Source organism: Sylvia atricapilla, chromosome 5, assembly GCF_009819655.1.
Source record: "Sylvia atricapilla isolate bSylAtr1 chromosome 5, bSylAtr1.pri, whole genome shotgun sequence".
Taxonomy (NCBI): Eukaryota; Metazoa; Chordata; class Aves; order Passeriformes; family Sylviidae; genus Sylvia; species Sylvia atricapilla.
In genome coordinates this window covers 50,192,580-50,211,001 of record NC_089144.1, presented here as the reverse complement: position 1 = coordinate 50,211,001, position 18,422 = coordinate 50,192,580, and the positions used below count along the sequence as shown (strand labels likewise).

The 18,422-nt window shown below is 41.1% G+C and overlaps 1 protein-coding gene across 7 annotated transcripts in view; it reads right to left on the bottom strand.

The window, feature by feature from the left end:
• Window positions 1-806: 806 nt before the first annotated feature.
• Window positions 807-18,422, bottom strand: part of KIAA0930 (KIAA0930 ortholog) — a 50,425-nt gene continuing 32,809 nt past the window's right edge. For 3 of the 7 annotated variants that reach the window (XM_066319473.1, XM_066319472.1, XM_066319474.1), the window contains exons 5-10: window positions 17,705-17,806; window positions 17,139-17,279; window positions 14,868-15,062; window positions 12,556-12,718; window positions 10,106-10,261; window positions 3,625-8,448 (exon numbers count right to left, since the gene is read on the bottom strand). In XM_066319473.1, the coding sequence (XP_066175570.1) occupies window positions 8,408-8,448; window positions 10,106-10,261; window positions 12,556-12,718; window positions 14,868-15,062; window positions 17,139-17,279; window positions 17,705-17,806 (798 nt within the window). In that variant the 3' untranslated portion in view covers window positions 3,625-8,407. Of the gene's footprint in view, window positions 1,082-3,624; window positions 8,449-10,105; window positions 10,262-12,555; window positions 12,719-14,867; window positions 15,063-17,138; window positions 17,280-17,704; window positions 17,807-18,422 lie in introns of those variants that run through there. The other 4 variants (XR_010743652.1, XR_010743650.1, XR_010743651.1 and 1 more) reach the window with 4 other exon arrangements.

Below are 18,422 nucleotides of genomic sequence, written 5' to 3'. Positions count from 1 at the left end.
AGTTGCACCAAGAAACAAAAAGCTGTACAAGATGAATAAAGAAGCAGCAGCAGAATTTACACTGTTTGAAGTAGTCAATACACTTATCCCTTATTCTGTTAGGTTTGTGTATTGTTAATTTTTTCAGGCATCACACTTGTTTAGAAATTCTTACTTCCATATCAGCATCCTGCACATGGATATTTATTTTAATTACAATCAAAATGGATTATAATCAGAATAAATACCCATAATAATCAGTTTAGTGGGTATTACTGTTAGGAAAATCATAACCTTTACTGAGAGGTAACAAAGGAATTCATAATCTCTGGAAGTCTGCAGAGGTTTCAAAGATATGAATTTCAAAGAATTTTCTTGTTCAAGGAGTACCACTGAGGAAAAAGTGTGATTTAGTTTACTACCTTATAGCATGGATGACATAATACACTACAAATTTTTTTTGTCTGAGCTGTGGTTGATGCTGTATCTGGAGCCCTACCTGGACTGGTGGGCACTTAGGAGCATTCTTCTCACCTGCAAATAGCAGTTCTGTTGAGGGCAATTCCAGGGGAAGCTTGCAGATGGTTCATTGTAAAAAGAAATTTCTAGCACTGAAAAGAAAATGGTGGTTCACATACCAAACTTACTTACTTACTTTGGCAGTTTATGAAATCTGTGTTTCCTTACCTTTACAGTGAAGTCAGAAATGACACCTTTGCTGATCTCCTGTGCTGGGCAGGGTAACCACAGACACCCATAGCAGGAAGCATGGCATTCCCATCTCTTGCTGAAAAACAAGCTTGAATAATAATAACTCTTCTTGCTCCTTGATGATCCATCTATCATTTTATTTTTCAAAGGAAAACTTAGTCTCACACTTGCAGTGATGAAAGTGTAGGTTCTGGCAACTCTTTTGTCCTTCAGGAGCAAAGGAAAGCATCTGGACTCAGTGCAGGCATTCACTATTTCCAGTAGGGTTTCGATGAACACAGTGATTGCATCAGAACTAAAGGTTGAGTGCAGGACTTCAAAAAGTCTGTAGACTTATACACTGCTTTCGCTGAATCTCCATAGCAATATTGCTCCAGCAGGAAAGGCAGAACTGCAAACATAACCACACTTTACCACTGTAGGGAGATGGGAGGTAGAGGAGCACGAGGCGAGTCAGCACATATTGTGAAATACTCTCTCATGAATCACCAGAATCACACCAATGTTGGCATTAACAGGTTAACAGGGGAAACATTAGTGCAGCTGTAACTAACGTTTTGAGACAAAGCTTTTTTTGCAGTGTAGGTGCTCTCCACTGAGCTGTGCAGGCAGACGGCATTTCAGGAAATTCAGGTTTAAAATTGTTTCTTCCCATTTTCCTTTGAACAGTTTCTTTGAAGTGAACTCAGGAACATGTAGTTTTACTATCTACACACCTATTATTCCAACCTTTATTTCACTACCTCAAGTTCATCTGTGTGACAGCAGCAGCTCCAGCAGAAATGCTCACACTGCCCAGAAAGCAGCACCAGCAGCTGCTTTGCAGAACAGGCACATCCTCACCCTCTCCCAACCCTCACACTCACTCATATGTTCCAACCAGGAGATTTTGCCTAAAAATCCTTCTTTCTGTGCAGGTGCCATGAGGTACACAATATGTGAAGGTCCAAGGACAGCTGTGTGGCAGCTCAGCTTTATTTTCTGCAGTGGAAGGCCATGTGCCTCACATAAGTAAATCCTGTTTCTGCACACAAGCCCTTCTGTCTTTGTCTGAACAAAAGAGTGGATCATCTGCCTTGGTTTTCATGCCACCACCCCAATAAACATTAACCCTACTAGGAAAAGCCAACTAGTTTGTCTAGGGGAAGAGTTTTCTGGCATAACTAAGCATAAATTACTTATTTCCAACAATGAAATCACTGGATTTCAAACCTACCTCTGTGAGGAACCAAGCTGGGGACGGAGTTTGAATTTAACTCTTATTTTCCTCAGTGTATTTTAATGTTTTCTTAACTAAGGAGCATCAGCTCCTCCCGGATTCTCACTTACACTGTTAATGGAAAATCAGACCCATATTCTTCCTTCATTTTACTCCTTTGCTTTCTGCAAAGTTTCATTAACAGGTTTCAGGAAGAACATACTTCTTCTGAGAAGACTACACAAGTAACTGCTAACATAGATGTCTAGTTTTCCTTTCATCTCCAAAGTGTGATTTTACTATGTATAATCAGACCTTGATGATAAACTTGTGTGCCAAGCAATATTAGGGTATTTCTTGGGAGGATCTCTCCAGGTGTGGTCAGGCAGGGCACAACACTCCAGGACAAAAGAACATGAGTTAACTTGGCTGCCCAAAACACCATAGAACAAAATGTATTGCCACACTGTTAGTCCCATATTTGTCTTTTAGTATAGTCAATAAATTAATTCCATAAAGCTGTGAAAGCTTTTCAAATATGTACATGGCAGTCTTCTTTTCTCTCAGCATTTGGATTAAAAACTAAACCCAAAACCAGCAAACCTTTTCCTGTCCAAACCCTTGAATGACTAATCAAGCAGGGGAGGTTTATTACCATCACTCATGAAGTTCTGCTGCTCTTTACCTTTTGATTTAAATATTCCATCTCCATTATGGCTGCTTACAAAACCTTTCAACTTGAAGCATTCAAGGAAAAAAAAATCACAGTTTGTTCCAAGGTCATATTTTAGTATTTCCCAGCCAGCTAAGACTCCTGCCCAGTTTCATGAGCAGTCACAAAACAACGCTGCCAACAATCTGCTCAAATATCCATGTTAAGAACTGAGATATCCTGTTCTTCTTAAGCTCTGTCTTTAAATTCTCCCTAATATGCCACACATCTCCAAGCTATCACACATGGCTTAGGATAAATGTTGTTATCCACATGGATTCATAAAACATCCTGGTCTGGGATTCTTTGAAATGAAATCGTCAGCATATCAACTCAAGGACATGGTTGGCAACATTCGTTCAAGGAGTGTTTAACTAATTTAGACAGAAAAATTCCCTGAATGTTTCTTCTACTGTGAAATGTTAGTCACAAAAATCAAGTGGAGAGGGAGGATTCAGAGCCTTGCATGTCTTTAAATCAAGGCAGATCCTTGCCAGTACACACAATTCAAGGCAGTGTAAGCAGTGCAGATCTAAACGCAATCTCATTTTTGTGACAATGCATAACCCCACATTGAAGTTCTTCCTGAATTAATCAGGAAGAAACCATCACAGCCATCAGTCCTCACTATTATACACTGCACAAACATAAATATTCTTGACTACATAATCAAGTTTAGAACAAACCACAGGTCAGTTTAGAAGGGCTGTTCTAAAGACAAGAACGAAAACCTTTTGTAAATAAATTCAGCACTACATTGACTTTTACCTTCTCCCCCATTATCCTGTGTCAAGTTGTCAGGGACTGATCAGAGGTTCTGTAGCAGAATCAGAAGTTGGCCTTTGCCCCAAATGCATGCAGAACAAAAAGCAATGAGGCTGCTCTGCCTCATGAGTATCCATCTGGCAATGCCTATGCGAGTGCCACAGAGCACTAGTCCACCACTGGTGCCTGCCACCAGGAAGGAATACATCCAAACTCCAACACCACCAGGCACAGCAGAGAGAAAACACCACTAACAGAGTTCATGGTCGTTAAAGAGGTCTGTTTATTTGCTGCAGGGTCCAACACTTTCTTCACTGCTGCCATAAGCACAGTCAACTTTATTTTTGGTGCACAACGTTCTCCTTGCTCTTTGTTCAAATGGCTCAGTACAGTGCCAGCACAATTTCCAACCCATCACCTTTTAAGCAACACCAATGATCGATGAGGCAAATAAAACCCAAACCATGCAACATATGTTAGGCTGATAAAATTAGGCTGAGAATATTTATATATTTACACAGAGAACGTTCAACATTGCAACCTGCTTGCAAACTTGTATTATCTTGACCAAGTATCCAAACAGCTACATTCTGGTGTAAAAAATACTCCTTTGTTTAAGGTTTGGTGTAAAAGCTACTTACTTCACAATGCCTTTAACTGGATTCTACCGTACCTATTTTTGACACAGAATTTCTACACACCAGCACCACACACTTGCAGTCATACCTTGCAGAATGTGTAAGGCATTTGCAGACATCTGATTGCTGTGACCACAGGAAATCCACTTTCCAGTGCTTTTAGCCATGACCTTTGGAAACCATGAGAGTCTTTCAGACACAAAGGGTGAGTTCATTTGAGAGACACTGTTCATCCAAGAACTATAAACTCGTCATTTCTTGACACTGCTACATACAACACAGATGGAATTTAAGACTAATACATTATTTTCCTAAATAAAAATTTGTTCTTAAACCCCACTGGGTAACAACAGGGCTTAGGCACTTCTGAAGATTTTATCTTACATCTGTCTTTAATATGGAAGCTTCAGACTACAAAATACAGGACAAGCAATCATCTTGAAAAGGAAAAATTAATGACTGGCAAGAAGCAGCTCAATAATCTAAGACTAGTCTATTTCCCTGGATTCCACATCCCTACAGAACTTCAGAGACCAGATGGGATTCTGTTCATGAGGGTCTGCTGGAAGATATCTGTCTGCAGAGCCAATGACTTCACTGTCTAAATAATGAACATAATTTGGGAAAAATATATTACTGTGAAAAGCCACCTGTGCAAACAATTCTCTTTTCTGGAAAGCACACCATGCCCAGAAATAGAAAACTATAAAAATAGTAACAGCAATCCAGAGCCTAACATGCCCAAGCCTTGTAAACAATGAAGACCAGGAGAGTAAAAAGAGAAGGAACAGGGACCCACACAAACTGGATTAGCCAAGACAGCTGAAAGACTCAGAGTTTCTAAAAGCATCTTCTTTTAAAAGGAGATTTGGAATCTGCCTTGTCCTGGCCGCCAGTAAGAGAACATAATTTCACATACATGGTGGTCTTTGAGGCAGAGCAATAATCAGTTAGCACAAAATAACTGATTTAAGAGCTTTCTTTAAAAATTTAAAAATAAAAAAAAAGCTTTTTATACTGGTTAAATAGATAGCTGTGAAAAACTTGTTATGGGTGAAAAGATTCACATCCTTGTATTTGACATCTATCAATATACAACATCTATGAAGAACTCCAGTGGTAAGCCTTGACCTCCAGAGGGAGTGAATGGGCAGAAGGATGGAAGGACTTAACTGAGCAATGAAGTATGGCAGAATTCCAAAAAGAAAGAAAGCTGTTCTGCTAAGTTTCCCAGATTTGTTAACTAAGCTGCATCTTCAAACACCAGCATAACTGATGAAACCCACTGTGCTCCCGCCATTAAGACGCTGACAGCCAAACTTCATGATACTGCAGGACACACCAGCTCCATCTGCAGCAATTACTTCAATGGTCAACAGGGGCTGAATCCAGCTTACTGCCTAGGAGCTACAGAATTAAACCCCTCCAAATTAACAGGGTGAGAGGTTCTTACTAACATTCACTTTTCTTTTTTTATGTAGTGCAATAGCATGCTAAGGGTCCAGCTGTACCATCCTGACCCAAAAAAAACCCTTTTTGATCAAATTCCCTATCAATGTGTCCACACAAGGACAACCAATTATAATTTTCAGGGTATGTTTAAAAGCAGAACAAAATGTGGAGTTTGATAACAAAAAGTGGGAAGCACTGGCTATACATAAGAAGTCCAAGACAGTTGTTTAAAAAAGGAATAACTGAGAATCTGGCACATCTTTGCTTCCAAAAAGCACTATTGACATTCAGTAGACTTTTTGACCTCTATTTTCCATGGATGTCCATGAGGGCATACTTGTAGTCCTTTTCTACTAGAAAAGGCAAGTCTTTAATGTACCTATAGCATATCCCACTAGCAAGATACAAGAAATAAATGTACTTTTTTTAGGACATTACAGCCCTTCAAACACTAGACATCAAAATCCAACCACATACATGTAACAAAGCAGATGATACCTCCTGAAACACAGATGTAGGATTTAAACTGTACTTTCCATAGCACTGCTTTTAAACTAATGCACTAGCTTAGAATCATTCCTCATTTGCTTTGAAATCTTACACAGCAAGATTTTCTCAGTCTTTCAAATCACACACAGTTAAGCCACCTAAACATAATACACAACACCGAGGGAGCATTACAAATTCCTTTCCACTGAGGAGTGTTCAGGCACCTACCACTGAGGGTCCTTTATGGATACACTTCCTTTTTACATTGTTCCTCTGGCTGCCTGACTGAAAGGTATCAATTGTCATGATTAGCACAAATGTGAACCCTCTCTCCCTTCCCTCTGCAATGAACATTTGAAGGAAAACCAAGTGCTGGTTTGCCCAGTCCAGCAGTATGAAAGTGCAGAGTGAGGAGCACATTGAGAGGAGCACGTTTTCTAGCTGAGGAGTTTAATTCTCAGCATGGGCAAAGAGAGAATATTTGTACTGATGCCAGGAACAGCACCTGTGAGACTTCAGGTACCCACCCAGGCTGCCTGGCAAGTTCCTTGAGAGGGCACTTCAGCTGCTGAGTGAGGATTCCACCTCTCCCCAGGCTCAGAGGAAAGCCTGGGGCAACCAGGTTAGATGGTGGAAACATCCTCACATCCACACAGACCACAGGCAACATTCCAAGGCTGCAGCATGAAAAGGGGGTGTGCTGGTAATGACAAAGGGAACATTTTTCTAACGCCTTGCAACACATTTGAAGCCAACTGAAAACTGGTCAGCTGTCCCTGTCATACACTCATGCTGTCAGTGTAAGAAAGGCCACCATGCTGTGCTAAGGTGACAGCTTCCAGGTCTGGCCTCAAATACAGACAGGCCTCCTTACCATGCTGGAGTCATCAGGTTGGGCTGAAGGGCAAATTTGGTCTGCCTTTATGCTGAAGTGGAGCTATTTCCATGGAATCTAGCCTGAGGAAAAAAAGCAGAAAGTCCTATTTGAGAGGTTAAGTCATTAGATGCTACTTCGAGAGTAACAACAAAGCACTTGGGAAAGACCAGGTATGAGGGAGACAAAGGTCCAGGCTCAGAGCACATGCCACAGCATCAGGTTTAGGTGCTCAGAGTCTGCAAAGTGACAAAAATGGCATCTTTGCTCTCCCATTGTGCATGTACTGGAGTCTCACCTGTCCCAAGGGACACACCATCCCTCCCATTGCTGTTGCGGTCCTAAATAACCCCAAGTATGTACTGGCTCTCATCAAAATAGTCAGCCAAAGTACAGTAACCTCAGCATTCAATCATTTTGTTTCCAAATGTCAAGGACAGCAGTTTTGCCGTTTAGAGAGAGCTGAACTTCATGTGTAAACATAAGGCTTTTTCCTGAGAGCTCCTGACACACCATTCTCAGACCTCCCACTATGCAATTTTTACTCACTTTTCAGAACAGAATCATGTTTCCATCTTTTGTATTTCAAGAAAGCTCTCTGTGCTTCAGCATGTAACAACCAAAGATGGAAAATCTGGGCAAGCTGCCTGACCATAAAGCAGCTCCCATGCCCTCCTTGGCTACAAAGGGTACTGCAAGGACAACTACAAACTCTCAAGTCCAGTGCATGAAGGAGGATGGGTTACTGGTAAGGTTTTAGGCCTTTGGAGACCAACTACAGTCTCTTGTTTTTTCACTTTAGACTCAAACTAATATTGACTCAGCTGAGAGAAAGACAAGCAGCATTAGTACTGGAGATGAAACTCAGCTTTACTATAGCAGCACATTTTAGCCTTCTTTTCACTGGCTCATTCTCTTAGCCAGTTCTTGAGGATGAAAATGTTGCTGTTCTTTGGTAGATACGGAAATCTGTTAGCAGAGTTCACCTGTCCTAACACTGACACATGAAAAATGGGAACATTTTCAACCTCTTTTAAGCTCTGACCCGACCTGCTGCACATACCAAAACAGCAATGTATCTTTTTCCTTTTCTTCCCTTAGCAGGAAGCTGCTCTCTCTCCCCAAACACACACACACACATGCGCTCACACACGGCCACACAGACGAGGAGAGGGTATGGCCAGAGTCTATGGAGCAATGTCCAATAGCACATCATTATGAAATTCTTAGAATGTTTCTCCCATAGAATATAAAGTTTAACACATTCTGTACATGTTGTTGGCTTCTTAGTTATAAAGTAAACACAGTAGCAAACTGTCCGTAAAGTGTTGACTCAGTTTAAACGCAGCCCCTTCTCATTTTATCTTGCTGAAAGTCCTCTTCCAGTCAGAAACACTCCAGTGATGTGGGCATTCGGTGTGTGACAGCAGAGGAAGGAAGAAAGAGGCACTTTTGATCGGCTGGTATTCCTGGACTTCCCTGTTTCCTGCGGAGGTCTGTGTTCCTGACACTAGATGGTAGTGTTAGCACGGAAAACCGCTGTGGATAGGCACTTGGCAACAAGGCTCCAAGGCAGTGCCCGCTCTCTGCTATGTCATCAGGATTGGTTTCTGCCGCACTTCCAGGATATCTGGGCATGGGAGAGAGAAACAAAGAGACACAGCCAACTTCAGAGGCTCTTGAAAGCAGCCACAGGACCAGGAAGCACAAAGAACTGGAGACACAAGCGTGGACTGTGGCACAGCCCACCAGGAATCTAAAACATGACAAGTACATGGCTTTGCCTGTTAAAATCTCAGTTAACCAGGATGCAGCTGGGAGGAGCTGAAAGATGACAAACTGCAAATACATCCCATCATGTGGAGAGGACAGCTGATCTACTATCATTTATACTGGGATGAAGCAACATACATTAGACAGGGAGTGGCTATATTTTCCAGGGAAACAGGTTTAAGTGCCATTAACAAGAGATGCCAAGGGGTTTCCCATTCTTGAAGGAGCAAATGCAACATCTCCAAGTCCCTTAAGGAAGCTTCTGTACAAATAATTCAACTCCTTCATTCATTCTATTGCCCAAAGCATACATTTCTGCACTCAAAAAGCTGCCATTTAAAAAAAAAATCATCTTTTTGGCTCCTCAAGTCCATATTGTCCAAGTGTGACAGAATTTGAACCTTAAAACTTCTGTTGTAATCATGGGCACCTTTTTAAATACAGGCAGTAAAACCAACATAGCAGGGCACTACACAGAAACATCTGGACTCTGGGCTGTGTCCTTTTCAAGTCTACACAGAGAACAAGGAACATGGGGAAAGGGAACACACAATTAAAAGACTGATCAAACACAACTGCACAAAGAGAAGGACATAAGCAAAAACTGATTCCCAGGTCCAGAGGGCTCCAGCCACACCTGTAAAGAATTAAATACAGTGGAGGGAGTCCAGTGAAGGGCCATAGAGATGACTAAGGAATGGGATCATCTGACATATGAGGAGAAGGTGACAGAAGTGTGATTATCCAACATGGACAGAAGGGTCAGAGTGAAGTCTTATCAATAAACTCAAGACACTTTAAAAAGTACTTTGATCACCATCACTGGGATTTTAATATCTTAGTACAGGTTTCCTGAACTACCCAAGAGAAATGAGCACGTTTCCCATTTCACCCTGCCCCACATGTAATGCTCTTGTTACCTGGAAAGCTGCCACTGGCACAAATATATTGATTACAAAAATTGATTACATTGATTACAAAGGCCCTTGGAAACAAGGGCCTACACAACATGTCAAGCTAAAACAACCTGGGTAGGGAAAAATGGCAGATAAAATTTCTGCCTTACATCCCAGAAATTACGTGCCCTATTTCTGCGTATCTCAATATACACCCCAATTCCTGCAGATGTATGTTCAACAAAAGAAGTCTCAGAAAGGATGCTCAAGCTCAAAGCCAGTATTTGAGCATGGAGGCATTTGTGCCACCCTCTTGAGCAGATATTAAATGCCAGCAGAAACAATTAACCTCCTGTGAATTCCAAAATGCCTGTGGTGACAGAGTAAGCTTGGTAACTCCAGCTTGTGTAACTCAACACAATGATCATAAGGAATCATTATCTATTTTGCTGAAACACTTCAAAATCCATCTTTATTTACAAATGACTGATTTTTTACTGGAATCTGTAATTTCTTCTAAATTGAAATCTATTCCTATTCACAATGGCATTACTGAGAAACACTCACTCCTCTGTCTTAACAGCAGAATCCCCCAACATGGTACATGTCAAAATTCACCTGTTAAAATTCGATGCAATGGCAAAGTGATGTATGTTAAGTGTGCATAGAGTAGAAAGTTTTCATCTGTCCTGTTCAGCTTCAGCCACGAGCCCACCAGCGAGCGCCCTGTCCCAGACAAGGAGCGTGACCGGAGATTCGTTGTGTTGTGCAGATCTAGAAAGGCAGGAAGAGACAGCAAACCTTAAGGGATTGTACTTTACTGGAACACTTCTGAAACTCAAAAAAAAAAAAAAAAAACCACACCTCCCTGAGCCACACCTAGGACCCTTCAGCTGAGCTCAGAATTAGTTTAGATGTCCCCCAATAACTTCTAAAACAAAAAGATACTAAGTCCCCTATAGGCCAGAGGAGTCTTTTATAGGTGCAGGTCTCTCCCACAGCCATGTGCTGCATTTTTGGAGTGTTTTTAATCTTTGCTCTATTGCCTTGTAAAATTCATCCCTGTCCCACAGTGCTAAAATCAGATGTTGAAGTCAACATATCAATTCTGATCAAGAGGGATCCAAGCTTCGGGACTGAAAGCAGATCCTGATCCAAAGAGGAAAATACATGGTGGCAGCTACTCTAGAAAGATGCATAACAATGTGGGAGGAAAAAAAAAAAAAAACTGTGAAAAATCCTTCCCTCCCTCCTTATACACATGTAGAGCTGTCTGTTACCTCTTCCCATGCATGACCACTGTGCCTTGAGCAATGTGGTGATCAGGGCAGGAGGAGCTGACTTTGGAAGCTGCAATAAGCACACCTCTCCTGCTGTATCATGCTTGCACACAGCAAAGGCACTGAAGTGGGCCTTGATGGGCTGCTCCTGTTCACCACAGATCTGTCTGCACTGGGGCAACTCTGCAGCAGCACTGGCTGTACCAAGGACATTGGTGATCTTTACACAATCCACATCTTTTCCTCCACCCATAAAGCCAAGATGCACCCAAACCTCTGCTCCTATCTCTGCATCCTCTGCATCTGGCTCTTTCATGCCAAAATAAGAGAGTTTCACCACTGCAGCTCCTGAGGTGCACTGGTAAGACGCTCAGGTTTCTGAATTTTGTAAAAAAAGTCACAATTTAGTTACTATTCCTTGTAGAAAACACATCTTTGAGTAAATTAGGCTTCCCAGCATAAGCTGTTAAAATATTCCTCTTTTTATTTTTCAGATGAGGAACAATAAGGTCAAAACACTTAAAAACAATTTCTTGGTATTTTTTATGAATGCTATAAAATATCTGACAAACCTAGAATTTGTTTACCTCCATAAATATATTAGAAGGAAAAGGATATGAAAATAAAAAGAATGTCAATCATTATCATTAAATACCATAAGACCTTGCAAGACAACCCTGAGCAGGCACTGCACAACCCATGAGGGCTGCCAGAGAAACACCCAGAACTTTGTTCTGCCCTGGGCAACCTCCAAAATCAAGATACTAAAAACAGGACTACATGTGGGGAAAGCTGCCCTTCTCCCCACACTACCCTGTGCCTAGTAAAACATACTAAAATACATTCATTTGAAATAACATATGTTCTGATTAGGCAAATTAAGGAAAAAGAGATGAGCAAAGATTTTTATTGATAGAACTCTGAATTAGCTACCATCAGTTTAAGCTGCCACAGAATTTGCATTGAACATTGTCACTTCAGTTTGTTTTTTAATGTGCAATTCTTTATTAGCTAAGGTGGTCCAGTAACTTTATTAGCTAAGGTGGCTGTTGATAGGCAATATCTTTGCTACTTCAAACAGAACTTGCAATCTAGAAATTACCTTTGGGTTTATCTGTTAGAATGTTAACAGACAGATTTGTTGACTGAATTGTTTTTAAACATATGAAAAGCAGTTTGACATCAGCATTTTTGAGTTTCCTGTCTCACAAGACTGTGATGTGATTGGGATTTATATACTATAGTCTGAATCAGACTCCATCTTGCCGGTTGTTTCCTGCTGAGTAACTAGAATTTAAAGGAACAGATCCACAAGGCATTAAACTATTGTACAGACAAACTCATTAGGTTTTCCTTTGTAAAGTTCAGAACTGATTCAAAGGCAGTTGAAGTAAATGCCTTTTCACCAGCTTTAACCAACTCTATATCAAATCAGAATTCAAAGAACTTGCTGCTGAGAACATGCCCTACCCCACTATAGCTGCAGAAGCGCCCCCAGAGATTGTGGCATCTGGGAAAGGGAGAGGATGTCAGCTGCTCCAGTTTCTCTCAAATGGGTCCATACAAAAGAAATAAGTTTTAATATATTCAGGAGTTGTGAATATATTCAGCCTTCAAAGAGATGCTTAAGCCTGTGAAAAATGTCATTTTCAGAGAGGCACTGGCTGTATCTGGAGCTCTTGTTTTTCCACCCTGCAAACCTTCTTTGAAAACCCTGCACTGGGATCCCTTTCCACAGCCCTGTGCCCTCTGCAGACCAGTCTGTTTAGCTGTCAGTACTTCTCTCACCTCCACCATCATCATCTCTGAAGAACTCCTCGCTGTCGTTTGCTGAATGTGACTTTTTCATCTCAGCAATTCGATTTCGGGGCACTTTTCTCTTGAGGGACGGGGAGAAGAAGGATGGGCGGTTGTTACGTTCTGGGGTTGGTGGTGTGCTGAAAGAAGTAACCTAAAAGGGAAATAGAAGAAATGCTGGACAAAGTCTTGGTTTTCCCTCCATGTGCCACAAGGCAATCACATGTGTAAAAAATCAGAATGATAACTGGTATCTAGTTCTGTTTTATCAAAGTGGCTGGAGAACTTAAACTGAACAATCATCTCAAGATGCTCATCAAGAAAATATTTTGATACATCACAACCCTAAACTGTTACACGAATCATTTTACACGTTACTCCCTTCTCAGATGATCACTTTTAACAAGGATTTACAGTCATAATGGCACAAAATTAGTAATTAAGCCACCAAGAATGTCAATCTTTTTTTTCCATGTTGAAATGCAGGAGAATAATTCACTAAGAATGTACTATATTGAACACACTCAAAATGTGCATCTTCATTTCTCTGGCATGCACAAGGCAGCAGTTTCCCTACTGGAAAGGCTGTCCTGTGGAATCCTGTGGAAGGTCAATGTCCCTGGGGAGCAGGGTCACAAATGCCTGAGCCCAGCACATTGAGGCAGAAGTGAAGTCAATGTTCTCTTTTGTGTGTGTCATATTTCAATACTGGAAGGAGAAAATGAAGCTGTGGTGCCTTAGAAGATTTGGTTAATCCAAATGATGACAAATACAGAGATGGAACTGTGTGTGGTGAAACTCAGGTTAGGGACAAAACTATGGAGACACCCTTCCTTCAGAGCAGTAGTTGCCACTGAATAAACTACAGTTAAATTCAAGTACACCTGTTTTGGAGAGAACTGAAAAGTAGTACTGATGTGCTTTGATTGCAGTATTTTAATAGTTTCATTTCAAAGGGAAGAAAACAGGGATAACTACTCTGCTAATGGATGTGAGTAACTTTTATCTTGTCCTTCCTTCTTCACACAGTCAATTTAATAGTCCCATAACTCTCTCTGAGCTGGCACATGACACTGCTCATATCTGTCCAAAGAAATGCAGAGGGAGGTGACATGGAGCGATAATGGCAGCCAAGCCAGGCTGAGTGCAGAAACACTCCATGTTGTCCCTCTATCACTAATGTTAAAAAAATGAAAGAAGGGCATTGTAACACCCAACTGATCCTCTTCCCAGGACACTTAATTTCTAATTTGTGCTTGTCTCTGTTTTTAATTTGGGAGTCATTTCATATCACACTGTGGGGGGAACCAGAAACAGACATAGCAGTGTTAAAACCATTAGCAAAAAGCACTGGTAACACATTATCAAATCTAATTTGACATTTTCCAGCTGACACTGAAGGCCTTAGAGACAAAAGGTCGTGTGGTCCCTCCAGGCCTAATTTCTTCAGGCTATGTTCTGTGGTAGAGAGCAAGAAAATCCAGTTAATGAGTTCTGTGCTGGTAGCTCATGTTGCCTTTTACCAAGTCAGAAACAAAAACCACACTGCCTGCATGGAGACCTCCAGAAGCCATTCTGCAGATCTTTAAATTATACAAGTTAGCTGCACTACACAGAAAACTATGCTAGACTCCATAAAGTACTGACCCAGCCCAGGTCTGTGCACGTATTTTGAAGACATGTTGCCCAATCCCCATTAACCAGGTAACATGTCTTAATGGAAAATAAGGCTAGGATTGAATAAAGGCCAGATCAGCATCTGTGGTCTGATTCCATTGGCATTTTACTGCACTTGCATTATAATTAAGCATATGTAGGAATACAATGCTGCATCTGGATCCATGAGCTTTGCTTTAGCATTATGGAGGCTTTGTGTTGGCCAGTATTTCTCAGTGGCAAAACCTAAAAGCACCACTCCCTGTGAGGTTTGAGTGAACAACCTACGTAACACACAAATCCCACGTTTCTAGGAAAATCCTATTTTGCACAGAAGTAGAATCTACTTTTTTTATAGCAAACAGGCAGAATCATTGGTTTCCCTGGCATCAAGACTGCTGTTGTTTCAACAAAACACTCCTCCAGAAGTATGAATCATCCAGTCACCTCTGTATTTAGTGTTTGCTCAGGGGGAACTGTGTTAAAGTATCCATCTCACACACTGAGTACAAATTACAAATTACACATAGGCAAACCTAAGTGCACAACCTCAGCAGGAGTTAACCCCAGCTTCAGCCTGCCTCCTGGCTTTGGCACAAAGCATGTTCATGCTTCCCCTAAAGAGAGTATTTCTATCTGCTACTTACTCTCTCATGCACTGGGGAGTCTGGATTTGAATCTTCTTCTGTCCCATACGGTGAAGTGTCACCAGTGGAAACTCTGCTCACTGCCATCTCTGCATGTCCTTTTCCCTGTGGTCCTTTCATTCGGACAAACTCCATGTTGTTGTATTTATAAAAGCCAAAAGACATTCTTTGAGCCATCTTAGCTGCAACACTCACCTACAATGCATCAAGACAGGAGAGAAAAACATGTAATAATAGGTCTACAACTTGAAAATAACATCCTCTGAAAGCAGTTATCTAAGAAGTCAGAACCATGGTGGATAATGATTCCTAAGAAACATTTTAAGCTAAAATCTGAAGTGATGTCCAAAGGGAAAGTAATTTTACAGAGAAAAAACCAGGTTCTGACAAGAACCAACTCCTTCAGCCATCCAAAATGCAGAGTTAGCAGTGGCACACTCAGAGGAAACCAAAGGTTTTTATCCAGGCCCACACACTGTGGCACATGAGAACCCAGGCAGGCATGTGCACAACCTGATGCAGCCTGTGCTGGGGCACTCACTTGAGTCCAAAAAGCAAAAGACACACACACACACACACACACACAAGATGCCTCAAACCAGCAAAGCACACCCCACAACTGGGTCACTACTTTGTGCCAAGTAATTTCTGACATTTTTATGTCCACAGTGTCAAGGCCAAAATAGAAGAAACCAGCCCCATGCACAACTAACCTGCACTGCACGGCTCACCAAGACACCCTGACAGCTTTAAATCCCCTCAACAGACACAGGGGCTCAATTTCCAGTCAGCACAACTGAACTGAAAATTGAACTGAGAACTGAAAAAAGGAACAGACCAATATGAAAACAGTCAAGGTTTTGTCAAGTGACAATTATGTCTCACATTTTCAGCTTTTATCCATAAGTTTAAGTGACTTATTGCAATTTTCATCAGTTTATGAAAACATGTTCATCAGCTTGTAGTATACTGAGAATTGCAGAATCTTAGAATAATTTAGGTTAGAAACAACCTCTAAGATCATTAAGTCAAATCATTAACCAAACACTGCCAAGCCCACCCCTAAATCATGTCCTTAAGTGTCACATCTACACATCTGTTAAATATCTCAAGAGGACACCACCGCTTCCCTGGGCAGCCTGTTCCAGTGCTTGACAACTCTGCCAGTAAAGGAATTTTTCCTAGTATTCAATCTAAACCTTTCCTGAAACAATTGAAATCAAATAATATTCAAAGGCATACAGATTACTCCTGTTCTGTAAAAAAAATGGTAAAATTTTGAGTTTTGCCTCTGGCCATAATGAAATATTTGAAGTGTTAACAATTTAACAAAATAATGTCAAATAGCTATGTGGTCAATCAGGACATTCCTAGGCTATGAGGTAAGTTTACCACATCAAATCTTATCTTTCCACTGCAGGGCATTCTTTTTATGTTGTCTTCAGTGATTCTGCATTCCCACTTATTTTAATGATCCAGCTGCTGACAGTGTAAGGCCACATGATAATGGTAGGAGAGACACAACTTTTGTTTCATGTTGTCTCAAAAACCTGCTGGAAGAGTGTAATGACTCACATTTAAATCAGGGAGAAGGGAAATTATTCAGGACCTCTCCTGACAAGGGTAGAAACAAAGAGAAATTTAGAGACACAGTAGACGTTGTGAGAATTTCTTCTGTTTGTTTCTAAAAACCTCTCAGGATTGTCTTCATAATAAATCATTTGGGAAGTTTATTGACTCTTGATTTCAGCACTAAGTACTGAATTTGAAGATGAAAGTGCTGGTATTTCATGTTTCTGTAGAAAGTAAAGAAAGCTTCTCTCAGTGGCAGTGACACTACAGGAGTCTTTTGAAAACAGCCGTGAGTGCAAAATATAATGAAGAGAAATACAATTTATCACAATGTAGTTACCAGAGTTTAAAATCTCCCATGAAATCATACCTTCCCTGAATACAGAAATTTCTATGACTTTTCAAGAAAACAAAGGGGCTCCAAGAATTGTTGTTAGGTCCATTCCTGTATCATGCTCTTGACTATATATCCCTACCTCCCCTCCTTCTGGAAAAACAGCAGAGGAATACATCCCAGTCTGAACACCCTCAGTTATCTCAGCCAAAACCAGTAGCTTTCAGCTAATCTTCAAAGTCAAAAAAGACAGACTATGATGCAGTTGATCTAACAGGACAAAAAAGCTGACATTATCAGCCACAAAGAAAATCTAGTCAGAGCACCATTGCTACCAAGGACATTGTCTTTCAGAAGCTCCTTACCCTGTTGTCATAGACCTTCTTCAGTGCTTCATAGCGGATGGACCCCTGGAAAATCACCCCTTGGAAGGTGTTGCTTTTATCACTGGCCACGAGCTCCACACAGACCATTTCTCCTTCTCCCACAGTCATGTCACTGAAAACCTGCCAAAGATGTGAGAAGAAACACTTGGATGCAAAGCTGTTCCAGTCAAAATACATTCAGATTCCCATGGCTGTCCTTTATGCCCGAGGAAGTTTCAATATAAATTGAAAGGGATCAGAATGTTCCACCCCAGCCTTTCAAAAAAACAGACTTCAGGCAGTGCACACTGCAAATCACTTGTTGAGATGAGCAGCTCTCATATCAGCCTGTTGTGCTTCAGCCCATCATAGACACTGATGCCAAAATCCAGCTTTAAGATCAGATTTCAAACAATAAAGAGAGAGGAAGGTTAAATAAAGTAAGATCTAGCAGAAGATAACCCTCAACTAGCCATGAACATTTGTTCATAAGGTACAAGAAAACAGCTAATCAGGACACAAGACTAGAACAGGACAAAACTTTGCTGCTGCAACAAGGAACTCACCTCCTCAAAACTGTCAATCATGAAGAATATATTGGGGTAGCTGATCTTTGACTCCTCTCCTTTACTGTCCATCGGGTGTTTGCTAGGAGATGCAAACACTTGCTGAGAAAGATGCAAAAAAAGATATCGTTCCTCAGTTAAATGTGCTTGGAAACAGACACACTAAACACAAGGCAAGTAATTATGAAACACCTCAGGCTGGACATCCTGAAAGCACAGCTGAGCTGGTTTCTGACTAAAGCCAGATTTGCAATAATGGCACTTGAGAAATTCTTGGTTTTCACATGCAAGTAATCAAAAACTCACTGCTACACAGTAAATGTCTCTGTGTACCTGACCTCTCACCACACTACAGCACACCAACATACTTTTTCATCACCACTTTCAGGTGTCTTTAAGTTGCTGCAATGCCGCAGTACAAGAAAGTAACCATGAAGTAACCTTTACCTTAATTTGTTGTTGTTTACTCAGTACCACACCAAGATCAACCTCCCTCAGTAAGGGTAGCCATGGCTGTCCTGGCGTGATCCATAATGTTATTTTATTCCATATCTACCTGCACCCCAAAACTGTTACTGTATCTTTATAGCCTTACAACCACAGACCTTGTGTGTGGGGGGGATGCTATCGCATTTTTTTAAACTGATTTTTGAAATCAGTGCGGAGGCAGTTTCTGGGCTCTTGGCTGTGTAGTATTCACTCTGGTGGCTACTTGGTC